Source organism: Notamacropus eugenii, chromosome 5, assembly GCF_028372415.1.
Source record: "Notamacropus eugenii isolate mMacEug1 chromosome 5, mMacEug1.pri_v2, whole genome shotgun sequence".
In the NCBI taxonomy this organism is placed as follows: domain Eukaryota; kingdom Metazoa; phylum Chordata; class Mammalia; order Diprotodontia; family Macropodidae; genus Notamacropus; species Notamacropus eugenii.
In genome coordinates this window covers 35,157,945-35,182,983 of record NC_092876.1, presented here as the reverse complement: position 1 = coordinate 35,182,983, position 25,039 = coordinate 35,157,945, and the positions used below count along the sequence as shown (strand labels likewise).

The window sequence follows — 25,039 nt, the reverse complement described above, 5'->3', positions numbered from 1 at the left end:
AATGGGTGGTTTCAACCCTGTCCTTACAATAGTAAAGGCTTCTATATTTAATTTGTAGAAAGTTGGTTCAGTCCTCTGATTTTATTAGTGTGAATTCCCCCTGTGTAATCTTCTCTAGGGCAGCTGTGTGGCAAAGTAGATAAAGCACTGGTCTTGGAGTCAGAATACCTGAGTTCAAATCTAGCCTCCGACACTTCCTAGCTGTGTGACCCTGGGCAAGTTACTTAACCCCCTTTGCTTCAGTTTCCTCATCTATGTGTGGGGTACAGAGACCCTTGTCAATGAATCAGAGACTCAGAGATATTAGCAAAAAGAATACTTCATTTATTGACTTTGGGCTCCCTCAGAGTGCCAGAAAGATGGCACCAACTGAAGAGAGTGGAGCTGTGTTTAGCTCAGCAGATTATATAGGTCCTAGCTGAATCCCCCCTCCCTAGCTCCCTTCCTTAGGGCTCATTAGTGCAAGCCCTGGGGGTACAATCTATTCCAGGCAGTCTACCTCAGCAACAGAGAACAAAGACAGTTTTTACACATTAGCCCTAAAAAAAAAGGGGGGGGGAGGTGTTCTTCCTCCCTGCTATGTGCCTAAAAACAAAGGGGGGGGGGCGGAAGGCTGGGAAAATACAGAGGGTGGTCTGGGAAAGTAAAGGGGGTAGTCAGGAAAATATAGGGAGTAGTCTGGGAAAGTACAGAATATGTTGAAACATTTCTTCTACAAGGTCAACCTGCTGCAAATGCTTCAACAAGACAAGAAACAATTAACCCCTTGAAGAGGCTTCACTCCTGAGAGAGATCCTCAGAGATCATCTCTCACATCTATAAAATAAGCTGGAGGAGGAAATGGCAAACCACTCCAGTAGGGTCATGAAGAGTCAGACATCTGAAATGACTCAAAAATAACAACAATCTTCTCTACTTTAAAGAGAATTTCAACTCATTCCCCTACAGTTACCTAGAATACCAAGTGTATGACTTGCTCAGTAAGCGTCACATAGCTAGTATATGTGCCAGAAGAAGGACTTTGTCATTTTCTAGGACCTATCTGTGCATTCTACCTCTTGAGTGGGATAGACTTGGTGAAGACTCCTCAGATTGTGGTTTTCTCCCAAGGGTGAGGTGGGGCCTGGAGGCTCGGGGCTGCAGTGTTTTTGGAATAGAATAGTTCCATATAAGGTATAAAACTGTGTGGTGTACTGGGGTCTCAATGATTGGACAAAACTTGCGTAATTCCTCGATGTCTTCATTTCAAAGGGATTGGTTAGATTTCGTGTCTAGAATGTAAGACCATATCCTCAGCTAATGAGGATAATGGTCAGTGGGGGGGAGGAGGGACTTGCGTTAGGGTTTATAAATCACAGTCCTGATTTTTGTCTTCGGCTTTCCTACTCCAGGTGAACTGCTGTGGGATTGTCCAGATTCTCGAGAATCGAATAAAACTCTTTTCTGTCATCACTTTGAGAGGCCTCTGAGTAATTGATTTATGTAGGGACCTGAGCCATCCCACACAGTTTGGGGGCTCGTCCGGGATCTGTGACCTTTCTGAGAGACGGCTGACAGCTCAGTCCAAGGACTTGGGCGCCCGTGGGGAGATTTCCCCATTGTCCTTGAAAGGAGCTGCCGGGCCTCCCTCTCTGCAAGGTAACGACCTGAAGCAGAGGAACTCAGTGAAGACAGAAAAGAATAGAGATAAGGACTCCAAAGACTCCGAAGCTGTGAAGTGTGTAAAAATGCCAACCGGTTGGTGTTGAAGTTTGCAGTCAGGCAACTTGTACGCGTATACGACCCAGCGGTAAGCGCGGGGGGGGTCTGGGGGTCAATTCGTTGAGTCTTAGATAGACTCGGGGAGAAGGTGACGACTCCCAACCAAATTAGTGGACTGCCGGACCCCAGGGTGAAGGGCCCCCCCAAAAACGTTTGCTGGGTGACTGTTGGTGATGGGCGACCCTCACCTGAGAGCTGGCAAGAGAAGCTAGCAAGGGAGCTAGCATAATTTGTTGAGTCTCAGACTCGGAGGTGTTGGCGACAACCCTCGACCAAAGGAGCCAGCAAGAGAAGCTAGCAAGGGAGCTAGCATAATTTGTTGAGTCTCAGACTCGGAGGTGTTGGCGACAACCCTCGACCAAAATGGGACAAAAGCAGTCCAGGAATAGAGCTTCGGAGTGGAGTCAGGAAGAAATACCGGTAAATAGTCCCTTGGGAAACCGATTACAAAATTGGCATGAATTACCAAAATTATAGAGAAAAGAATGTAGAAGAAGATGATTAAGTACTGTTGTTTCATATGGGGTGAAAAGACATTGGAGGAGGAGGCACAATCTGGCCCAAATATGGTTCCTCCGAGGACTGGGTGTGACAAAAATTTAAACCTATATGTCCTATTCTATTCTGTTAAATGTTTTGTCTGTATATGTTGTGTTGGTATTTCTGTGTGAATGAAAGTCTGTGTGTCTCTGTTTTTATCTGATAAGGTTGTAAATTTAGCCAGCCAGCCAGCAAGAGCAGAAAGGCTGAGCTGAACTGTCCTTGAAATTCCTGTTACTCCCTTTCTTCAACCCCTCCAGACTAGTTTCAGAGGGGCGGAGGGACAAGGAGGGAGAGAAAGGAAAAAAAAAAAAAATTCTTTTTCCCTCAGACCTAAGAGGCATGCTAGCAACCAATTAACCATTTCCTGCCTCACCCAAAAGAAGAAATTTTAGTAATGGGAAATAACAGAAAGTTAAGTGAATTCATTCTGGTTGTGTTTGGAATTGTGAATAGGTGAAATGTGTCATTCTTAATTTAATGCTTCAGATAGGTTAGAATTTATTAAAGTTTGGTGGAAGTAAGCAGAAGATTAGAAAGTAAAAAAATCTCAAGTAAGCAACTTAGAGCTGAGAGTTTTGGATTTAGGTTTAATTAGATCAATATATTTGATGCCAGACAATGTATTTAAAGTAAAAAGATAATAAGTTTAGGTTTTTCTTTTTCTTTGCAGAGTGGGAGGGCCAGAAAGGGGTGGCCTTGGGAATCATGGCACAAATAAGAGGAGGGCAGAGACACCCAGCAGCATTTCTACCAAAAATGTTAGCTCCATTAACAAAAGGATAGGTATTTGTTAGATGCAACATTAATCTAATGTAACTGTTACACGATTTTAAATTTTGTAATTTATTACATATAGATTGGGGTTTTAAAAAGATGTGATAGAAATTTGATAATTTGAAACTTACATTTGGTTATAAAAAGAGCTGAATAGGTTAATGGCTTCTTTTAAGTTTTAAGTAAACTTAAATAAGTTTAAATTTTTAGGTAATCCATCTAAATATTGTATTAGAAATTGCATTGTTAAGCTAGTTTGTGAATTGGTTAAAAAGAGTTGTTATGAATTGTTTTTTTTTTTTTGTAAGAGTTTTCTTGTTGTAGCATTCTTATTAAGAAAATGAGAATGCTTTAAAAATGTACGGGTATATATATAGGTGTGATTTTCAAGCCTGTTTCATCTGAGCATGTATTATGTTAAAAGTTTATTTCTGTTGTTGAAAAGGAAATTTTAGCTAAAATTGTTTTTGCCATGAATCAAGCATTTACTCTAAAGTTATTTTTGTAAAAGAAAGTTTATGGGCAAATGTGAAAAGGCTGTGGGTTTAGGTCTTGCGATTTCTGTCAATTAGTTTCAAGGGGATTGTGATAAATTGTAAACTGTTCATAAGAGAGGAAATATTTGCTGTATTAAGAAATACTTTGTAAAATCTTTCGTATGGGTTTTTGAAAGGCCTACCTATCCAATTCGTATTTGTAAGTTACAAAAGTGGGAAGAATTTAGTTTCTTTAATAGGATATGAAAATACAATTGATGTCATCTGAAATTTATTGTTCGGGTTCATAGCTAAAACAATTTGTTACCACTTACAAAATTATGTTTGCCATTTGTAATTCTAATGCTAAAACCTAAAGCTGGTACACTGTGTGAATATGTGGGGGAAAGAAGCAGTCCTCAGGCTAGTAACACGTACAGCCCCAGCAGCTGAGGAGATTGTATATAGAACTTGCTTTGGTGAGAATTTGAAAATGTATAAGAAATGATCTTCAGTGATTGGCTCTTTAGGGCAAATTTAAGATCTAAGAAGTAAATAAAATCCCTGGGGACATTCTTTCTAAATCTAATGAGAATAAATAGATATTGTATCATTGTTACACAGAACAAAATTGGGATTCAAAGTTAGCTGTAATTGTATTTTATTTACAGGGGGATTCAAGGAAAGGAATCCCTTATAAAAAAAGGGGGGGGGGCAGGTGGTCTGGGAGCTCCAGGAATGGTCTTGATGGGAGTGGCCAGTAAACTGGAGATTTGGACTGATAGAATTAAGAGTGGGAAGTAGAATAGACTTGGGTATAGCGATAGAGTGGACCTTAGGAGAGCCGGTTCACATGGAAAACCAAGGAGTTTTCAAGGTGAGGTTTTCCAAGGCCTTTAGACAAATGGGACTAAAACTTTTGGGGGTAATGGACAAAGGTCCCAACTTGGAGTGAGATCTTTACAGGTTACAAAATGATGTAAAAGCAATTAGTATTAAAACAATTAACTGAATTAATTACTGAGACTAAATCAGAGGCATCTTCAGTTTGGGGAAAGAATTTCAGTCTAATTTTCTTAGAGGTAGGTAGCCTCTGGTAATATTTGGCATTAAAAGTTAAATGATTGTTTTGATTTGAATTCATTACATGAACATAAAAATTCAAGTTAGTGTTTGAACTTATCACATGTGTAGCTCATTCTTTTAGATTGAGCAGGGTTAGAAAGGGATAAAGTAGTTTGGGAAACAGATATAAATCTATTAGAGCAATGACTTATGATTGTTATTCAATCAGGAACTAGAACATGTATAGAAAGGCATGTAGGCTACTTAGACCTGCTTCAAAGATGTTCCTTGGCCAATGTGAAATTAGTCATGTCTGAAACTGATTATTGGAGCTTGCTATTTTAAGATTTTTGTGGGACTATTAACTGACTGTTCTTCTGAGTCTAACTCCAGGTGTGGATAGCAAGAGAGGTGGTCTGAGCCACTGATCCATGATGCCAATAAGCCTGTGAGATGCTGGTATGAACTGCAAAAAGGTGATCTCATGGGAAGGTCGGGAGAGCGACTGTTCAGTCTGGGCTGAGGTAGGATTCTCCTGACTCAATTTCCCCACTGACACCTGGCAGACTTGAAGCCTGGCTGAATGCCAGTTGACAACCTACTCCTGCCTGGAACTGACGTGAAGTAAGGGAGATGTTTCCCTGCAATGTCCCTACTCTTAGTGGCAAATTCCTAAAATCAGAAGTTTTGTAAGTAATAATACCAGATCTGTTGAATAATAGATTGTTGGTAGGGGAACATCTGAGGTTAAGTCTAACATTGAGCTAACAGGTTTAGGACTTTAGAACAACAACAATAAGTTAGGGTCCTCTAATTCTTAGTAATGGTGTGGAGATGATTAGGTTAAGGGCTTGTGAGGCTAGCATGCATAGTTATTATTTTGTCCTAGTTGGTTAATGCTAAATGAAAAATGGTTTGTAGACTATATTGTAAATGCTTTAAAAGAAGCATCACATGATCAGAAGTTGGAATTGTTTTATGATGTGATGTGCACTGTGTTGAAAATGATTATTTATTGTATTTATGTAAGTACTGGAGCCTGGTGTTGACTCCTTAGTGAAATCTCATCTTCCTAATGAGGGAATGAATAATGACTTGCTGTGAAATGTAGAAGCTGCATTTTAATGTGAATTTCTTATTTTTCTTTAAAAAAAAAAATGACAATTTGTCAAAGTTTCAATTTCAATTTTTGTAAGAATGATAGGATTGGTAATCTAAGATGGTATGAAGTTCAATTCTGTAGGAGAGTGGACATCTGGATTTCTACAAGAAGATAAAGAAAAGAAGATGCTGAGATGCTGTGCTGACGACTGTTTGAAGGAGCATCCAGATCAAAAATTGCATAAGATGATATTTCTCCCCAGACTGCTGTATGAGATGGAACCTCTAACTGGACAGTTCATTAATTTAAATCTCTGTATCTGTACTTATGACAAGGGGACTGCCCCCCTGTAATTTGCTAATGTGTCAGTCAACTTTGCTTTCTTCCCATATTCATATAAAAGGAAGATAGATGAAGGGAAGGATTCATAAGGGAAAGAATGTGAAGAGGTATTTATTGATTGGATTTAGGTATGGAAAAAGGAAAAATAAGAGGAGGGGAGGAATATGGGTAAGTTGAACCTTGAACTATCTATTCCCCCATACCAATTCAGAAAATGTTTAGCATGATTGGGAAGCCAGTAGACAAAGTTATGGAAGGTTATTGCATTTAAAATTTTAAAGTTGTTTACTTTCATTTATAATTATTGCTATTAGTTAATAACTCTCAAGCTTCATGCTTGGAGACACACTTTGTCAGTATTAAAGCTCCATTTGAAGAGTGTGTGAGAACACACAGAATTTGGAAAAGGATGGCCAACTTGCATACAGGCTGTGGCAGCCACTGCCCTCCGAGTAGAAGAAAGTAGAAAAATCACTTTTGGAGGCTGTTTGATTGTGAGTGTACCTCATCAGGTGCGATCTATCTTAAACCAGAGAGCTGGGAGATGGCTGACAGATTCAAGAATTTTAAAGTATGAGGCCATATTATTAGAAAAGGATGATTTAATACTGTCCCAAGACCATAACCTTAATCCAGCTAGTTTTCTGTCAGCCTCACCTGAGGAGCCTGTAAATTTGGAACACTGCTGTTTGGATTATCAGGCAAAAGTGCGGGAGGATTTACAAGAATCCCCTTTGAGGGAGTGAATTGGTTTATAGATGGGTCCTCCCGGGTGATAGAAGGAAAGAGACAGAATGGGTATGCCATAATAGATGGAGATAGAAGTTCTCTAGTACAAGCTAGTAGCTTACCTAAGACTTGGTCAGCACAAACTTGTGAACTGTATGCTTTGCATCAAGCTTTAAAATTATTAGAAGGGAAAGAAGGATCTATATATACAGACTCTTAAGTATGTTTGGGGAGTAGCACATGTTTTTGGAAAAATTTGGGAAGAAAGAGGAATGGTAAATAGTAAGGGAAAGGAACTAGCTCATACCACCCTACTGACTAAAGTATTGAGTAGTTTACTGTTGCCCAAAGCAATTGCTATTGTGCATGTGAAAGGACATCAAATAGGGAATACCTTTGAGGCTAGAGGTAATCGCCTTGCTGATGAGGAAGCGAGGAAGGCTGGGGAAAAGGAACCTGGACAGACTGCAATGTTGGTATTAATTCCTACTTTGCCTCCCAATCTCCCCTCCCCATCCTATACTCAGGAAGAGAAGAAAAAGGCTCAAGACTTGGGAGCCAAGGAGACAGAAGGAGGGCGCTGGTTTCTCCCGGATGGCCGTGAGGTACTGACCAAGGCAGGGATGAGACGAGTCTTGCAATACCTACATCAAGGTAGTCATTGGGATGTCCAAAACCTGTGTGATGCTGTATTGACCAAGTTTGTGTCACCGGGCTTATACACACTGGCCAGACAATTGGTGGAGGGTTGTCTGATTTGTCGAAGGACGAATAAGACTGCTCAACGCCACCCCCCCCAAAGGGGGCAGGCCCCCGGGATACAGACCCTTCCAAAGCATTCAGGTGGACTTCACCGAACTACCATCAGTGGGCAGTCTCAAATACCTGCTAGTCATAGTAGATCACCTGACCTCATGGGTAGAAGCCTTTCCCTTATCATGAGCTACTGCCTCCTCAGTTAGTAAGATATTATTGGAACAGATAATTCCACGGTATGGCATGGTGGAGAGGATAGATTCGGACCAAGGCACTCACTTTACTGCCAAGGTTTTGCAGTCATTAATAAAAGCACTGGAGATTACTTGGGAGTTTCACACTCCCTGGCATCCTCCTTCCTCAGGCAAAGTAGAAAGAATGAATCAGGAAATTAAGAAACAACTAACTAGACTAGCCTTAGAAACACAATTACCATGGACTAAATGCTTACCATTAGCTCTCTTAAGGATTAGAACAAAACCTCGCAGAGATGTAGGCCTATCTCCTTATGAGCTTCTATATGGGCATCCCTACCCGGGAATACAGGAAGGAAACTGGGATCCAATTGTTGATAACAAGGATAGATTTGTAAGGGAATATGTATTTGCTTTGATGAAACATTTGTATGAATTACGACTTAAGGGACTTATTGCTCAGACTCCCCCGTGAGGTTTTGTGGTGCACAAGTTTAACCCTGGCGACTGGGTCCTGATCCGGGTGTGGAAGGAGGAGAAGTTGACTCCGAGCTGGGAAGGTCCCTACCAGGTTCTCCTGACTTCAGACACAGCTGTAAGAACCCAGGAACGAGGTTGGACTCACCATACCAGGGTAAAAGGACCCGTGGATGCCCCGAAGGAGTGGACTGCAGATCCTGACCCATCAAATGAACTAAAGATCCGTCTAAAGTATAAGTGAACAGGGATAGTCAATGAGGCCTCTGTATAAATTCATTATAAGCTTTGTTATTTGGGGAACTATACTAGGATTACTATTGTTTGTTATTAACAGGATTCTCTGTTCAGCAATTGTCCTGAGGCAACTACCACAATATCTAAACAGGACTCTTTTATTAAGGCTGTGTGGACTCGACAAACCGTGGGAACAATGCAACCAAAATGTAATACCCTGGGACACCAGGCCCCAGTTATCAACCCCCCTCTTGAAAATAGTTTCCTGGCCCTAATTCAGACCATTGCGGACACCTTTGAGGTATCTGACTGTTGGATTTGTGGGGGATCTCAGCGGTTAAGCCAATGGCCATGGGTAGCAGTACCGCTGAGTCCAGTCTGGATCTTAAGTAATAGATCTGTAGTACATGATGGAACAAGATGCTGGACAAGCCAAGAGAAACACCAATGGTCTTTGTCCGAATCAGTTCCAGGTGAACATTGTTTAAACCAAACAGGACCTGTGGAGACAAGAGACATGAATGATCCTGATTGGGATGAGGAGATTAATAGACAGTGTGAGATTATGTTACAGAACTTTGGTTAAAACATCCGTGAGAAGTCTTCAGGCTGATAAAATAAGAGGAGGGATTGAGTGGGATAGACTTGGTGAAGATTCCTCAGATTGTGGTTTTCTCCCAAGGGTGAGGTGGGGCCTGGAGGCTCGGGGCTGCAGTGTTTTTGGAATAGAATAGTTCCATATAAGGTATAAAACTGTGTGGTGTACTGGGGTCTCAATGATTGGACAAAACTTGCGTAATTCCTCGATGTCTTCATTTCAAAGGGATTGGTTAGATTTCGTGTCTAGAATGTAAGACCATATCCTCAGCTAATGAGGATAATGGTCAGTGGCGGGGAGGAGGGACTTGCGTTAGGGTTTATAAATCACAGTCCTGATTTTTGTCTTCGGCTTTCCTACTCCAGGTGAACTGCTGTGGGATTGTCCAGATTCTCGAGAATCGAATAAAACTCTTTTCTGTCATCACTTTGAGAGGCCTCTGAGTAATTGATTTATGTAGGGACCTGAGCCATCCCACACACTCTCTAAATATTATATTTAATTTTTAAAATGAAAGATGTTCCAAAAATGGATCAGATTTGTTCATTAGTGAGCTAGCTGGGTGGCACTGGGCATGGGCCTCTGGATCTGACCAGGTGTCAGATAGGCAGTTCTATCAGCCTCTCTAACTTGGGTGATACTACCAGAAAAGTGTCTCTTCAGCTCCTCCAACTCCACACTAGAAGGCTGTGAAGGGGCCACCTACCACATACATTTCTATTGGCTCAGTTCAATACCCACTCCAGTCCACCTTTCTGCAATCTCTGGTCTCCAAGATTCCTTAGGCTTGATCCTAAAGGACCTGCAACTGGGTCTTCCTTATCTCCTGTTTGGATTAGCCTCCCCCCCAGGCAGATACTTCTCTGTGTTCCCCATAATACCTACAGAAGCAGCTGGCCAGCAACCTATAGCCTGCTGAGCTTGGAGTCAGGAAGACCCAAGTTCAAATCCAGCCTTGTTTTAACCTCTGCCTCAGTTTCCTCAGTCTATAATGGAGATACTAACACCTCCCAGGGTTGTTGTGAAAATCAAAGGACATAACATCTGTAAAAAGGCCCTACCATAGTAATTACTCCTCAAGGCATAAATATGGATTGGGTGAGGCAGAAAACCTAACAAAGTCAGCCCCTACTAAGCTTTTCTGAGGATCCAACTGGGAATATTTTCTTGCACAAGCACTGGTCTGGGTTTATCTTGACCCAGAGAAAACAGGTTTTCAAGGCCTGGGATAGAGGTGGGAGATCCCTGGGATAAAAAGGGGTGGAAGGAGGATGTGAGTCAGAAGCCCTGGAGGGTTTCTTACTTAGACCTGGCTAGGTCTGGAATGGCTCAAGGTCTCCCTTCCCCCATGTTAGAAACGCTCTTGACACTAAAAAGGTATCAAGGAAACTTTATCACAGCAGAGTTCAGAGGAATTGAATACTGTGGCCAAAGTGGGCCCCCACCCTCTTTTCAGGAGGAGGGGGTACCAAACACAGAAGGGAGATGAGCTATATATGTATCATTAGTTCAAGACAGAGCATCAGGACCATTTCCTAACTGCACTTAGCGTGATCCCCCTCCCAAACATAGGACCCATGATCAGAAAATAGAGGGAAACTTATGCGTGGGGTGATGTGCCTGCTTATATGCATGAGGCTCATTAAGCAAGCCCAGCGCAGAAAAGCCTTCTCCACATGACTCCAGGTCATTTTCTTGGCTACTTCATCAAAAACCTGCAGTTTCCCGAAGGCGGCTGTCTGTCTCCTGATTGGTGGAGTCCACCTGCAGCCAGGCCTTCTGATTATCTAATTTCGTCCCAATGACTTCATCCATTAACTGTAACTTACTAGAAACCTGACACCCAGTGAGACAGGTCTGAGGATCTCAGGGTCCCACTGGCTCTGCGCACAGTGGGGGTGCCCGCCAGCTGACCTAGTTCCCCTGGGAGAACGAGGTCAGGAAAAGGATCTCGAACTCAGACCCAGGACGTGGGGCCTCTCCGTGTACACCACTGGCGGTCTCTAATGGATGATTATTGACTGGATGCATTCCCGGGGTTCGGCCCAGGGGTCCCCCTGCCACATTGTCTTCCTGACAAATGTCGGGGGCCCCCTTTCGAAGGGGCCGGGAGCCTGTTCAGAAACGTCCAAGCTCAGCTCCCCCCCCATCCGGAGAGGCATTCATTAAGCGCCTACTTTGTGCCGGTCGCTCTGAGGACACAAAGAGGGGCACACTAGGGGTCGGGGCCCTCGAGGGGGCTCCCAAGCCCAGGCCCACAGGGCCTCACAATCGCTCTTGTCCCCGGCCCCGCCGCGGGCCGTTGTGATGTCACCTCCACGCAGGACAAGACGCGCGAGCCCGGCCTAAGCGCCTCAGTCCGCCCCGAGGCCGAGGTGGAGCCGGACGCTGCGGCCGGACGTTAGGCCCCAAACTTTTCCCAAAAGGACTAGAAAGGTCCGAGGAGGTTTCGAAGTCAAGACCCGGCAGCCGCCGAGGGCGGGGGAGGTGGGGGCCGGAAGAAGAAGTGTTGGTGGAGGTGGTACTGGTGGTGGAGGAGGAGAAGGCGGAGCCAGAGGAAGAAGGAGGGCCTCACCGGAAGCCGGAGGCGAAGCCTGGGGGCGGGGCGGAGGGGGTTGGGGTGTGGGCGGAGGCGCCGAGAAGCGGCGCCCATCTCAGGGGAAGGGGGAGCGGCGGAGGGCGGAGCGTGCTCTTAGTCTCCGTTGCGCTTGCGCAAGGCCTCGTTTCCCTCCAACCCCCTCGCTCAGAGTTGAGCCACGCACTAGCGTCACGCCTCGGCGCGTGACGTCACCGCCGTCGGCGTCTTCCCCCCCCGACGTCCCCTACGTCGCCGCGTCGCTTGGGTCGGGCTGGCCGCGGGCGCTGCCGCCATTTTGCTCGCGCTGATCTGAGGCGGCTGCTGTCGCGACGTCCGCCGGTTCCCGGAACGGGAGAGACGCGCGAGGCCCTCACTGCCGGCGGCATCCCCTTGTCGTCGCCGCCACAGCCATCATGCCGTCATCGCCGCTGCGAGTGGCCGTGGTGTGCTCGAGTAACCAGAACCGGAGCATGGAGGCGCACAACATCCTCAGGTAGCCCTGCAGGGCCTCCGCCCCGGCCCGTCCCCGGAACCAACCGCCGCCCCCCACCCCCGCGCCAACAGGCCTCGGGGGCCGCATGCCTGCCGGGCCGCGGAAAATGGCCCCCTCCTCCTCCGCCCCCAGCAGCGCGGGGGGGTGAGGGGGGAGTGAGGGTGGGGGGCGGGGGACTCACCGACCTGGCCCTTCCGGCCTCCTTCCCGGCCTCCTCCCCGGCCTCCCTCCAGCCGCGCCGGCCCCCGCGGCTCCATTTGTCTCCGAAACCCTGGATCTTCTTCCTTCGGAAGAGCACGGCCCAGGGGGCGTCGTCCATCGGGGGCCGCCTTGAGCTCCCGGAGACTGTCCCCGGCCCCCTCCCCCCAGACCGGGGTCTAGACGGGCGGGTGGGAGGAGGCCCGGGCAGGGCCGCACCTTGTGTTCTCTGCCTCCGCGTCAGCCTGGTAATAAACCTTGTTAAAGCGCTTCCAGTGTGCCAGGCGCCGGGCCGAGCCCCGGGGATGCCAAGAAAGGGCACCGGGGCGCCCGCCTGTTGCTGCCACGCACCCGCGATAAGACGGGAGAAATGGGGAAGGACGCACTGCCCCGAGGGCCCCCCGAAAAGACAACTAAGAGGGTCTCGCCGATCCGGGGCGGGGAAAGACCTCCCCCACCATTATCCATCCACAAGCTGAACTCCAAACACAATGGGGATAATTAGCCGAGGAAAAACATCCACACGGGAGGGGAGGGAGGTGAGAGGTTTTAGCCGGGACTTGGAGGAAGCCTTTCCTATTTCTATCTAAGGAGGGTTGGTTGGGTTTTGTTTTTTTTTGTTCGTGTTGGTTTGGTTTTTAAATAGGGGTGGGGCTGGCCAGATTCTTGTTAGGAAGTCTGAAAATGGTTCCTTGGAGTCTGGGGATCTAGGTTCGTGAGAATGTAAGCGAGGGCAAGCAGTACCAGTTTCCTGGTGTTTATCCCGAGTGCTCAGTACTGCACTTAGTAAGTGCTTACTCACATTAATACTTACTGACTTTTAGGCCAAGTTCTGCCTCTTTGGATTTGCCCACTGTGTCGTTCACACAGTAAGTGCTTAAATGCTCACATTTTATTCATTATTGCCCTGGACTGTTTCTTAGACTGATGTTTTTAAATGCATTTAAAGCGTTATAGGATTACCCTGAAAATTGTATTGATCCAAGGTAATATCACTATTTTTTTTTAAATGAGCCGTAGTTAAATGCCTATTCACGGACCCTGGGCAAATCATTTTATCCCTGAGGGTCAGTGAGGTAGCAGACTTTAAGGCGGATTGGGAAAGGCTCTTCATAGAAGATGGGATTTTAACTGGGACTTGAAGCGCCTGGTAGGGGCAGGTGAATGGAGATGGAGAGAATTCCAAGGTTAGGGTGGGCCCAGAAAAGCCAGGAGAACTGGTGTCCTTGGATTCAAATTGGGGGAAGTGGGAAGGGGGGTGTAAAGTAAGAATACTGGAAAAGTAGATTAGAAGTCATGTTAGGAAGGCAGCTTTCTAGGTTTAACAATTGCACTCAGAAAGATTTCATGTCTGCATTAGTAAAGACTTGGATTTACTAGTTGTTTACTAGAATGAACACCAAAATCCCCCACAACCAACCCAAAACAAGTGAGCATGGTGGATTCAGAACTGACTTTTTGTTTTTATAAGTCTTGGGTTCAGGACTTATTCAGCACTCAAATCATCGAACCTGGGATATAAAGACTACTAGAAAATAGACCTGACCTTACCTGGATTCTGTTGTGGGAAGGGCGCACTCAGGTTAACCTAGGAGAGAGCTGGAGAGTGCTGACCACTAAGGAGATAGATCAGAAAAGTCTGCACACACAGAATCTTTGATAGAACTGGGCATTCTGAGGACTGGAGATGAGAAGGGAATCCAATGGTTCTTGGGGTGGGACTCAGGTGGAAAGTTGAATGCCATTTTAGGAGAAGAGTTGAGTGAGTCACTTTGGCTGGAGTCTAGTGAAGGAAAAGGGAGTCGTGAAAAAAGTTTGGGAAAAGGCAGGCTGTGGCCAGATGGTATAAAGGATTGCATATAAAAACAAAGGCCCGCAATAACAAGTCTGAATTTAAATAGCTTTCTTAAATATTCTTTTGTAAAATTTTATATGTAACTCACATTTTCAGGTCCCTTATACAAAGTAAAGTTGTCATTTTATTCTTTTCCAACTGTGGGATATCTATCTAGTGATAATTACTGGCAGAAATATTATATTTATAACATTTAGTTTAAGTCTATCTCATGACCCAGGTGCTGCATGTTTTTAGTAAAAGTTGAATACAGGTTTGGTGCAGTTTCATTTTGCAAATATTTTTAGCAGTGTTTGGACCTGTGGTTTCATGAGTATGAGAAAGGAAATTCCCTCCCTCATGTAGCCGTCCAGATGGACTACTCTGTAACTTAGTGCTAACAGTTGCTTGTGGGGTACTAGAGGTTAAACCACTTAATTGACCCGTTCTGCCAGCTGTTTCAAAGACAGGTTTTAAGTCCAGATCTTTTTGTCAGGAACTATCATCAAAGTCCTCTGTACTTTGTCTGCTGTATCTTTTTGAAAAAAAATATTACTGCTTCAAAAACCACTTTCCAAAATAAATTGGATACTCTATCGCTAATGAGATTTTGGCATTGATCCCATTTTTCCCCACAGTATTAGATCTGGAAAGAACCTGAGAGAATCACCTAGTAATAGCAACATAGGATTGAAAACATACTTTTTATTTACCTGAAAAGAGGCATTAGAGAATGGGTGCTGACTGGGCTGAGGAGCTGGGTGTGTGAGTCTATTAGGCAGATTCTAGTTGTGTCCCTAGGCAAATCTGTGCTGTGCTTTTAGGCAGTTTGCTAGGATTTAGTTAATTCTTCCGTAGTTGCAATCAACATTAATTGACCCTTTGGCCCATTTGTATTAAGTATATGTTCTAATGGGGGGGGGGATGCCCCTCTTTTATCCCTGGAATAAATTGAGCCTTAGGTGCTTTTTGTGTTGGAAGTTTCCAAAATTATTTCACCTGTAGGATACGTTGTCATTTCTTTTTTTAAAAAAAAGATAATTTTTATAGTCTCCAGAAAAGAAATTTGACATTGCAGTATCTCATCTGTGTTCTGCATAAAATCTATTTTTTATTAATTTTAGGGCAAGGGGAGAATTTCAGCAGGATATTTTGAAATTAACAAGTAGATGTAAAAAATCACAAGAGTTGTCACACTCAGCTGTGATCCCAAAGTTTGTACAGTTACTACATTTAAGTGAGTCAGAACCTATAGACTTCATTTAGGGGAGGGCATCATATATGTGTTTGGGTTTAAGACATTAAGACTTAATCCTATAAACGATTATCACAAGTGATCACAGTGTCAAATATCTTTTCTTTGACTAAATCGGGGTGGGGAACCTGAGGGCCTGAAGGCCACATGTGGTTTTCTGTAGGTCCTTTTGACTGAGTTCAAATCTTACAGAACAAATACTTTTTATCAAGGGCATTTGTTCTGTGAAGTTTGGGTTCAGTCAGAGGCCCAAACTGGCCACATTGTGGCCTCAAAGTTGAACCTTCGACTAGACTGTCTAAATAGCCATCTGTGTGTTTGGAAGAACCTAGTTAAAGTGATTGCACTTCCTTTTTCCCAATATATGATATAATTTGAAACTTAACTTAAAATTAACATTTTCCAATTAAAGGCTGTCTAAAATGAACCTTGTAATATAAAAGACAAGAATACTAAATATTTCATATTTACTAATACTTTTAACCTTTCCTTCAAAGGCATTTGCTCTCCCAGTTCTGTAAGGGAGCAGCATGGAGTTTCATATGTGTATGCATGTATATGTGTGGTGGGGTGGGTGTTTTGTGTATGCACATTATATATGTCTAGATTCCACCAAAAGTTTTATTTTTTTAATTTCTTTTTTAAAGTAACACAGGTTATTTAGGGTTTTTATAGAGCACTGTGCTGTAATAACAAAGTGGAGTTATGTAAGGCATGGTAACATTCTGTATTATTAACTTGTTCTTTGGGTCTACATTATGAAATTTAAAATGAGTGCAATTTGATGCCTTTTTTAAATAGCCTTTTCTGGGGAGATACACACATGCTCCTTTTAACAGATAAAAACAGTTAAGAAAAAGAATTTAGAGGGTAGTTTCACTTCATCCTCCCAAAAATTCAGGAGGAAAATGCTTAAAATAAAAATTCAGACTGGTAGCCAATAATCATATCCATAAATTTGAAGTTGATTTTATCTAGCTTAGCTGGTGTAATTTTAGACACAAGAATGTAATTACTTAAATGTTTGAGTGTCCTATATTTGGAGAGTGCTTTAAATATTTTAAAGTAGTAATTAAGAATGGTATTGTACAGGACATATTTCGAATTGTGTTCTTTAGAGGACAAAGTCAGAGAACTTTGGGTCTCCTGGCACTGGCATTTATATAGCCTTTGGGTGTCTGGCCCCCACCTTTTTTCTAGGCTGTTGGTTTCAGGCCAGTCTCTCATGGAGCCTGTGTCCTGCTGACTAGGCCTCTTCCCATTTCTCTGGACAAAACATACCATTTCCTGCCTCTTAGTCTTTGCTCAGGCCTTTTTTACTCCAGAATGAAGTTACTTTGTTATCTCATATTTTTTTTTCTTAACCTGGTTTATCAGTAAGCACTCTAACATACACAGGGGACTAGCTGTCACAGGTTCTTAGATCTGCATTCATAAAAGGAAAGGCATCTTTTGAGGGGTTAACAGTTACTTTAATCAAGCATATGTACCATTCCTTTAACCAAGTATATACATCATTCAGTTAGTTCAGGGGAGACAGCATCTTGAACTTCAAAGAAAATACAGCGAAATCAAAAGATCAACAGACGTGGCTTCCTATGCCTGAATTCAACAGACAATTGGACCTCAACTATGACCATAGTTACCAGAGAGGGAATCACCACAACATCTGGGTTTCCAAGGGGGAGGGTCATGGGGCCCAGCCCGCTCCCTAGCAGCTTCCAAGAGCCCTCATCTGGCACTCAAAACCTTACCAAAAACTGAGCCCCAAATTAAAACCTCAACTCAGAGCATTTATATCTTTTTTAGAGCCCGAGGGTATCACAACCCTGGAGAACCAGCCCTCATTAACAAAGACTTGGTCCTTCCCACAAATCTTCCATAATCAAACTCCCCTTAATGGACAGGCCCATTAATGGGTGGGGAAGATCTTTACTCATATTAAAATAATTAACAATACAAATATATATACTGTTTCTAGTTAAAGAAACTCTTTGTTTCTGTACTTTTACTCCTTGGAAAGATTCTTGATAGATGAAGGCAAGACACAATTAGAGGCACTTGATTATATTAAAACAAAACCAGCAAAAGATCCTAATTTGATTGCCCATCACACCTTCGGGGCCTGCTTTCTCCCAGTAGATTAGAAGTACCTTGAGTTCAGATGCTGTATCCCTAGCACCCAATATACAGGAAAAGTATTGAGTTTATGGATTTAGGAGATTGGTTGTCCTTCAGTCTTACCAAGCAAGTAGCAGTTGGAAATGTAATTACTGTGCATGCATCATATCTCTTCTGGAATATAATCTTAGTTTCTATTAAAAATACAAGAGGAAAAAAAAAACAAAAAAAAATATGAGAGGAGTCTGAATAGAGATTCCCCTCCCCCTTAGCTGTCAACAAATGCATCTAGCCTTGAACCTCAACATGACACACTTGTTGATTCATAAAGACCTCTTCCGTGTGGCTTCTTGCTTTGGCCCACCTTTTCAGCTATTTCAAATTCACACTGTCTGCCTTCTCCAAGCCTCAGCTGTTTATTGGATTGGCCTCTCCCGTGTCTGGAAGGTCTCTGACATCTGGAGCTAGTTTGAAATCCTCTGGGTCCTAGCTGGGGTGCCAGCTGGTAATTGACTTCTAAGCTAACACTTATACTTGATTGCTCTCATTTATGCACTTTGGTTTTTCTACCTGTGATTAGGTTATAGATTTGTTCCTCTCTTCCTTCTTCCTCCCCTAGTAAGTTATTTGAGGGCAGGGACTATATTTTAATCTTTGTAACTCCAGTGCCTACCAGTGCCCTGCACACATAGAAGGCATTCTTCTTTGTTGAATATTTGCATTTGGGGGTTAAATTGATTCAGAGACCAAGTCCAGGTGTAGATGAAATTCTTTTAAGAATTCATTGGGGTGTGACCTGTATCCTTAGAAACTCATTTTCTGTGTTGTCCTTGGTGGATGAAAATCCTCCCTTTGGAGCCAATTAATTTGACTTTTCAGTACTGAATCCCTTTCTACAGGGATTATTATTAAACTCTGAATTTTTAAGTAATTTTTTTCCCAAAAGATGGGGAAAATGAAAATATTTTTGCATTTGTAATGACCTGGGATATTTTCTTCAGTATATGGTCTGTCTTAATTTGAATAATTGAGAATATTCGTTTATTAGTAATGATAATATTTTGAGGACAAAGATGAACTGTATGTGAAATGAAGTCTAGTTTCAAACTAAAAACCTAACTTGGCTGGGGAGGCAAGATTAATCAGTAAACTAGGTAATATACATTTTATTTGGGTTATAGTGGATTCAAAAGGTCATAGATTTCGAGGTAATCTTGGTCAGCCCCCTTGGGTTCTGGAGGAAGAGGACCAAAGTTAAGGAACTTACTCAAAGTGTCACCTCAGGGCTGGCTGATGACAAAGGCCATATTCCAGTCTAGGTTCTTGACTCTAGGTTAAGTACCTCAGTTCTGCTGCACCGTGCTAATTAATAATTACTTACTGAAAGCCTTACCAGAGAAAGGGATCCCGCCTTGACCCTTCTGTTAGTACAGATTTGCTCACAGATGTTCCTTTGGTCCTGTTAAAACTTGGCAAAATGGGAGCTGTGTGTCAAAGCACTTTCTAAATTGGTTTTCTAAGGTGCTTATAGTTGTGGGTGATAATGGCAGCTGATTTGGAAGGGCCAAGTTTTACTTAGGTACCTTTTTTCAAATTGTGCTTTGTTAAACAGCAACTGTAGTGTTAAAATTCTTATTCATAGATATTTGCAAAAGATTTAAGCCTTTTTGTTCTCTGGGATTGTGAAATCACCTAGTTAAAACCTCCACGAAGATTAACATAGTTAAAATTCTGATCTTAATGCTACAATTTTAAAATAAACTTTACTGAATGAATTTTAAAGTTTAACTTTTCTGAATATTTTTGTATTACCTACAGTTCCAGTATATAACCTTTCCCTCCCAGGGAGTCATTCCTTAAAACAGAAAAAGAGAAAACAATAGTTTATCAAAACAACACATGGGAAAAGTCTGATTTTTAGATGATGCCATCCAGAGTTTACCTCATGTATACAAAGAAAGAGGTGGGTGTGGGAGGGGGGAGCAAGAAGGCAGAGCCTAGGTTTTAAACCATTTGACTTTTATAAAAATTTTTGAAATAAAAGTAGTTGTATTTCCCAGGATGAATATTCTTTCCATCTTAAATGCGGTCATGTCAGTTGACTTGTTTAGTCAACTTAGTAATTGCAATTAGTGTTTGGCTAGAGGAAATGGTTTGATATGAAATCTTTGCCCTTTTATATTTCTCCAGCCATCAGGAATGTCATAATGCTCAGTTGTTCTTTATAAATGACAAATAGCACATGCTGTCATATAATTTGCATCATTGTATGAGATAGGAGGCTTATCTTCCAGCAAATGCTGATTAGCTATTTTATTACTGGAAAATTGGGTTAAAGAGGTAAAAACAAAATAGTTTCACATCCCAGAGCACAAAATAAAGGATACCTTCTGTGGTTTTATTGGTAAGGTTTTTTAAATAACCAAATTATTAAAATGAACAGATTCTTATACCATATCATGACTTAATCTTTTCAGAATATCCAGTACTGATGACGAGTAGAATTGTCTTATCTTGGTAGAATTGGTTTTCTAATTATTGGGTGGAGTCATAAATACACATATACACTTAACACACAAAATGGGAGTGTTCTTAATGGTGTAAATATTTTGTTGTCCCATATTTTTCTTTACAGGGTTTTGTGAAATAGGAATTATGAATGCTTTTTTAAAAATTTATGTTACCAACATTTCAGTAAGTGAAAATTATAAAATGCAAATATTTTTAGTAAACAAGTCCTTATTAGGAATTAGGAAATGTCTAACAAGATAAATAAAAAGAATAAAACCTGGATAATGGTCATTTATGGTTTTCTAAATATGCACAGCTGTAGGCTGTTTTAGAAAGCAAATCAGTTGGTTTTGAGTTGAGGAAATGCAGGGTTTTTCATGATTTGTTGGTTTCTGCTTACAGACTGACAAATTTGACAAATTTCTACCTGAATCTTGGATGTTACTTCACATGTACTTAGCTTTAAGCAAACCTGATCTGTGAAAAAGCAACTCTTAAGGTTTTTAAGTTTTTTTGTTTTGTTTTAAGAAATTGATTTTGATTATCTTTTAGGATCCTGTATACCAGGGGTGTACAAAATCAAGTAGAAACTGGTGTTATAAGGATCCCTGTGGCTGCATATTGACCTGGAAAACCTCATAATAACATTCTTTTGTGCTGTATCATTTTTATTAAACTTGTCAGCTATTCCTCAGTGATATTTTTATCTGTTTCAGGTATACTGGAGAGGTGTTTGTCTTTTGACACCTCAGCTGTGCAAAATTCCTTTAGTAGCACCCCTCCCCTCCCTGATGTTGTATTACCGACCAGATCTCTATGTGCATATTCCTTCTGTTTGCACAGATTAGGAACCTATCTTTGTTTCTTACCCTGAGGAATTCTGTTCATATTTTCTCATAAGGATTCTAAAAGACTGGCTTGAGACCTTTCCAAAACCTTTTTTGGTACATTTAAAGTCTTTCAGATTGGGGAGGAAAATGATTTACACCTCTTGCATCTTTTATATAAAATGAAATATTAAACTTTTGAAAAAACTCATTCCACATGTAATATATACTGAAACCAGGTGTGTGGAACATAGATGACTAGACTCATCCTAATTTCAAATTTGGATGACCTTTATCCATTTAAATACTTTTCTTGCTCTTTCTAGTTTCCATCTACAAATTGAGAGTATTGAGCTAGACTTTTAAGGTCCTTTGTAGTTTCATGTTTGTGTCCAGTTGTCCCCTTTTCCATCCTGCACAATGTTCCAAAGTTGTCATGAAGTCTTTTTTCTTAGACATGGCATTAAACAACTTTGGAATCTGACTACAATCCAACTTTCACACTAGTGCCCTTTTTGCACCCCACCTTCCAGGAGGACAGCTAAAGATACACCCCAAGTAACATTTTCTCTGCCAATCCAGTTTCTCAATAACATAAAAACCAAACTTCATTGATGACTGCTCAAGTCATAAATAGAACAACTGGTGACAATATAAGCAAATTATTACTAAGATCATTTTCTAGGACTAATTATTATATTCATTTTTCTTATTCTAATTGTTCTTCACACTCATCCCACTCTTTTCCCTCCTCCCTTTTGTAGCTACCCACTCATCCTAAGTATTGTTGAAATCCTTCTAGTAGAAAGTCAAATAGAGCCAACCTCCTCTCAGAAACTTTTCCTATACCTCTCAGCTGAAAAGTCCTTCGGCCCTTTAATTCCTCATATCTCATTTCCAGTGCATATGACATGTTCTAATAGTTATGGACCAATTTTAGCTTTTCCATTCATATTTGCAGTACCTGTGCCTAACGCAGTGCTAGGCTATAGGATTGGCATTTAATAGATGACTGTTGCATTGCATTGTTGGAATTTTAATTTACTTTGGACTGACTTGTCAGATCCTTAAAAATTGAATATTACATTTAAACAAAGGGTATTGCCAGTTTGTGGTCATTGTACACCTTGTTTGTAGGTATTTTATTAGAACTGTAATGGCATACTTCATACAAAAAACTTTTAATAACTTCTCTATATTTTGATGACCACCCGTGCATGACTCCAGAAACAGAATCATTTTTAGTTTGAAGCTAAAGAAAACCAGGTAGGTTCACTAAAATCTGCTCTGGCTACCAGCCCCCCTGCCCAAGAATTGTAACACTAAGGGCCAGCTAGATGGTGCAGGGAGAAGAGCATTAGCCCTGGAGTCAGGAGGACCTGAGTTCAAACTGGGACCTCAGACACTTGACATACTTACTAGCTGTGTGACCTTGGGCAAGTCACTTAACCCCAATTGCCTTGCCTTCCCCCCTCCAAAAAAACCCAAAATTGTAACACACACACACACACACACACACACACAGCCATTATTGGAAAGAGATTGTGTGGGGGTCACAGGTGTGTAGTTCACAAGTATTGATGATAATTCACCAGTGTCCCTAGAATACTGTTAGTTTCTGTATTATTCAGATAGAACATGGGAGGTAAGTAGTGAGATAGATGGTGTAAGGTTATCATAGGTTATCCTAGATCGCTTCTTTGGCTTTAGGATTTGATCACAAAACCTTCATTCAAACCAGATAACATCCTCTGTTCTCACGGTACAACCTTTAGCCTTCTAGGGGACTTAGTCCTTGAGTGCCCTTTCCTAGTCAGCCTATAATTTCCTTCCTCTTTCAGATATTAGAATCAGCTGCTTCTCATATCCTTCCTTGCCTTGTTCTTCCCCCTTCCATCCAGAGAAAGAGAATTAAATGTTCACTCAGTTGTATATTTATTTTTTAAAACAAGTTTTTGTCTGCTTTTAGAAGGCCTTGTACTCACCGCTGAGAGGTAAGTAACATAGGCAGGACAAGTTGCTGAAGCAATCCCTTCCTCCCCATTCTATCATCAAGGCAGTGTAAGATAAGAGTCAGGGACTGTAGTACTGGATAGTTTAGAATTGATTTAATGTATGCTTATTCTCTGGAATGTTTATACATGAAGTTAAAATTTCCATTTAGATTGGAAGCTTCTGAAGGTAAAGATGGACATAAAGATTACAGTTCTAATGAAGATCAAACACATAATTACTGTCCTTTGGATGGTTTGTTTAGTTCAGGGGTGGGAAATCATCAGGCAACTTGTGGCCTTCTGAGTCCTTGGGTGCTGTCTTTTGATTGAGTCTGAGTTTTACAGAACAAATCCTTTTATGAAGGGGATTTGTTCTTTGAGCTTTGGATTCATCAAAAGGTTGCACTTGAAGACCTAGAGGGCCACATGTGACCTTAAGGCTGCAGGTTCTCTACTTCTGGTCTACTAGTTGGTGCCTTCACAGTATACCCCATCTTACTGTCTGAAATATCATTGGATAGTAACAGTTGCAATTCTTTCTTGTGGTGTAATTATTTGGACTGGCCCTCTACCTCAGTGATATGGATTACTGAAGCCACGTACTGATCATTGACCTCCGGGCAATGACTTCTTTGCCTTACAAATTACCTATAGGAATATGTAGCATTTAGTTAGTAGAATTAATTATGCTATGTTTTGAATAGTTTCATAGGTTAACTGACTTCATCTTTGACTATATGACATTGTATAGCTTTCCTCTGTCCCCACTCACATGGTTCATATCCATATTATCGCCTCTTACCTCCTCATAGTTCTCCCTACCTTCAATCCACCCCAGCTCTACCTAGCTGTCAGATTGATATAGTCCCTAAAGCACAGATTCCATTTGTTACTTCTTGCCTCTAAAATCCAAATGCAAAGTCATTGCTGTTGTCTCTTTAGCTATCACAATCTTAAACACCGCACCCCACCCCTGCATCCAGGTTTACTGCAGTTATTCTCCACATTGTGTCCTAGCCAAACTGGTTGTCTTGCTGTTTACTGTGCTTGACTTGTCACCTCCCTTTTTCCTGTCTAAGCGCAAGCTAAGCCTGGAATGCACTGCATTCCATGCTAACTTTGATTGCAAGGGTTATCAATTTTGTTTTTGGATCCCACACATCAACCACAGTTCCACATTAGGAACTTAAATCTTGAATCAAATCATCACTTCCGTCAGGCATTTGTTTATGGGATTTTTTTTTTGCATTTATTCCTGAAAAGATCTGGAAACGTAACTTTCTGTTTGACAAATCTGTATTAAAAGTACCTTCTACATAGTAGCAAGTTAACAGAGTCTTCCCTCCTAAATTAAAGTTAAAGGCATGGTCCCTAAACTCAAGTACTCCGCAAGGACAGGTGAAACACTGACAGATGAGCTGTAATAATGAAATGAAATGTGACAAATATGTAAGAGAAGGGCAGTTAAATTCTGGGGAAAAAAAGACCATTCATTTCCTGTGAGTTTGGGTGTGTTAGGTGGGGAAAGAAAGGGAATGTAAAAAGTTTCTAGTTAACAGTTAAGAAGAAGGTATGATTCTGACTGCATTATTAGTTTTGGTAGGTGAGTGTCTTATGACATGGCACTTGAACCAAATTTTAAAATGAGAACTCTTGCTCATTTAAGATCTTATTGTCTCAACACTTTAATGATGAAAAGCTGTGCAAAAAATTGACAATGACCAAAAATTAATTAAAAATCAAACTTGAATCTGAGGTGTTTCTGGCAGTGCCTGTCCCTGTTGCATCCTGCAACTTCACTGCAGCCTTGGTTTTGAATACAAAACATGCACTGCACATGTGTGCCCTTTGACCACGCTATAAGGAAATGCCAGAAAGGGAAATGGGAAGACCTTTGGTTGTGGTGGTGGTTTAAAATGACTAATAGTGTTCCCCAAATTACTTCTTGACTGAGAATATATAAAATGCCATGGAGATACTCTAGGGTCATGTTGTATTACTGCTTTGGTTATGAGCATGATTGATTGATTTGCTGTTCTGTGCAGAATTAGGTTGTTTTAAAACAGCTTAATGTGGAATTGGAAGATTTCTCTCTTCTCCAAATTGCCATTTCCCAGAAGTTCCTACCACATTAAGGGTAGCATAGATTGTTAACCCAGAAGTATTTTGGGAGT

The 25,039-nt window shown here is 41.8% G+C and overlaps 1 protein-coding gene across 1 annotated transcript in view; it reads left to right on the top strand.

Annotated features, from left to right (window-relative positions):
- The first annotated feature begins 11,776 nt into the window (after window positions 1–11,776).
- Window positions 11,777–25,039, top strand: part of SSU72 (SSU72 homolog, RNA polymerase II CTD phosphatase) — a 44,944-nt gene continuing 31,681 nt past the window's right edge. The window contains exon 1 of the mRNA XM_072608516.1: window positions 11,777–12,125. Coding sequence (XP_072464617.1) covers window positions 12,046–12,125 — 80 coding nt within the window. The 5' untranslated portion in view covers window positions 11,777–12,045. The remainder of the gene's footprint in view (window positions 12,126–25,039) is intronic.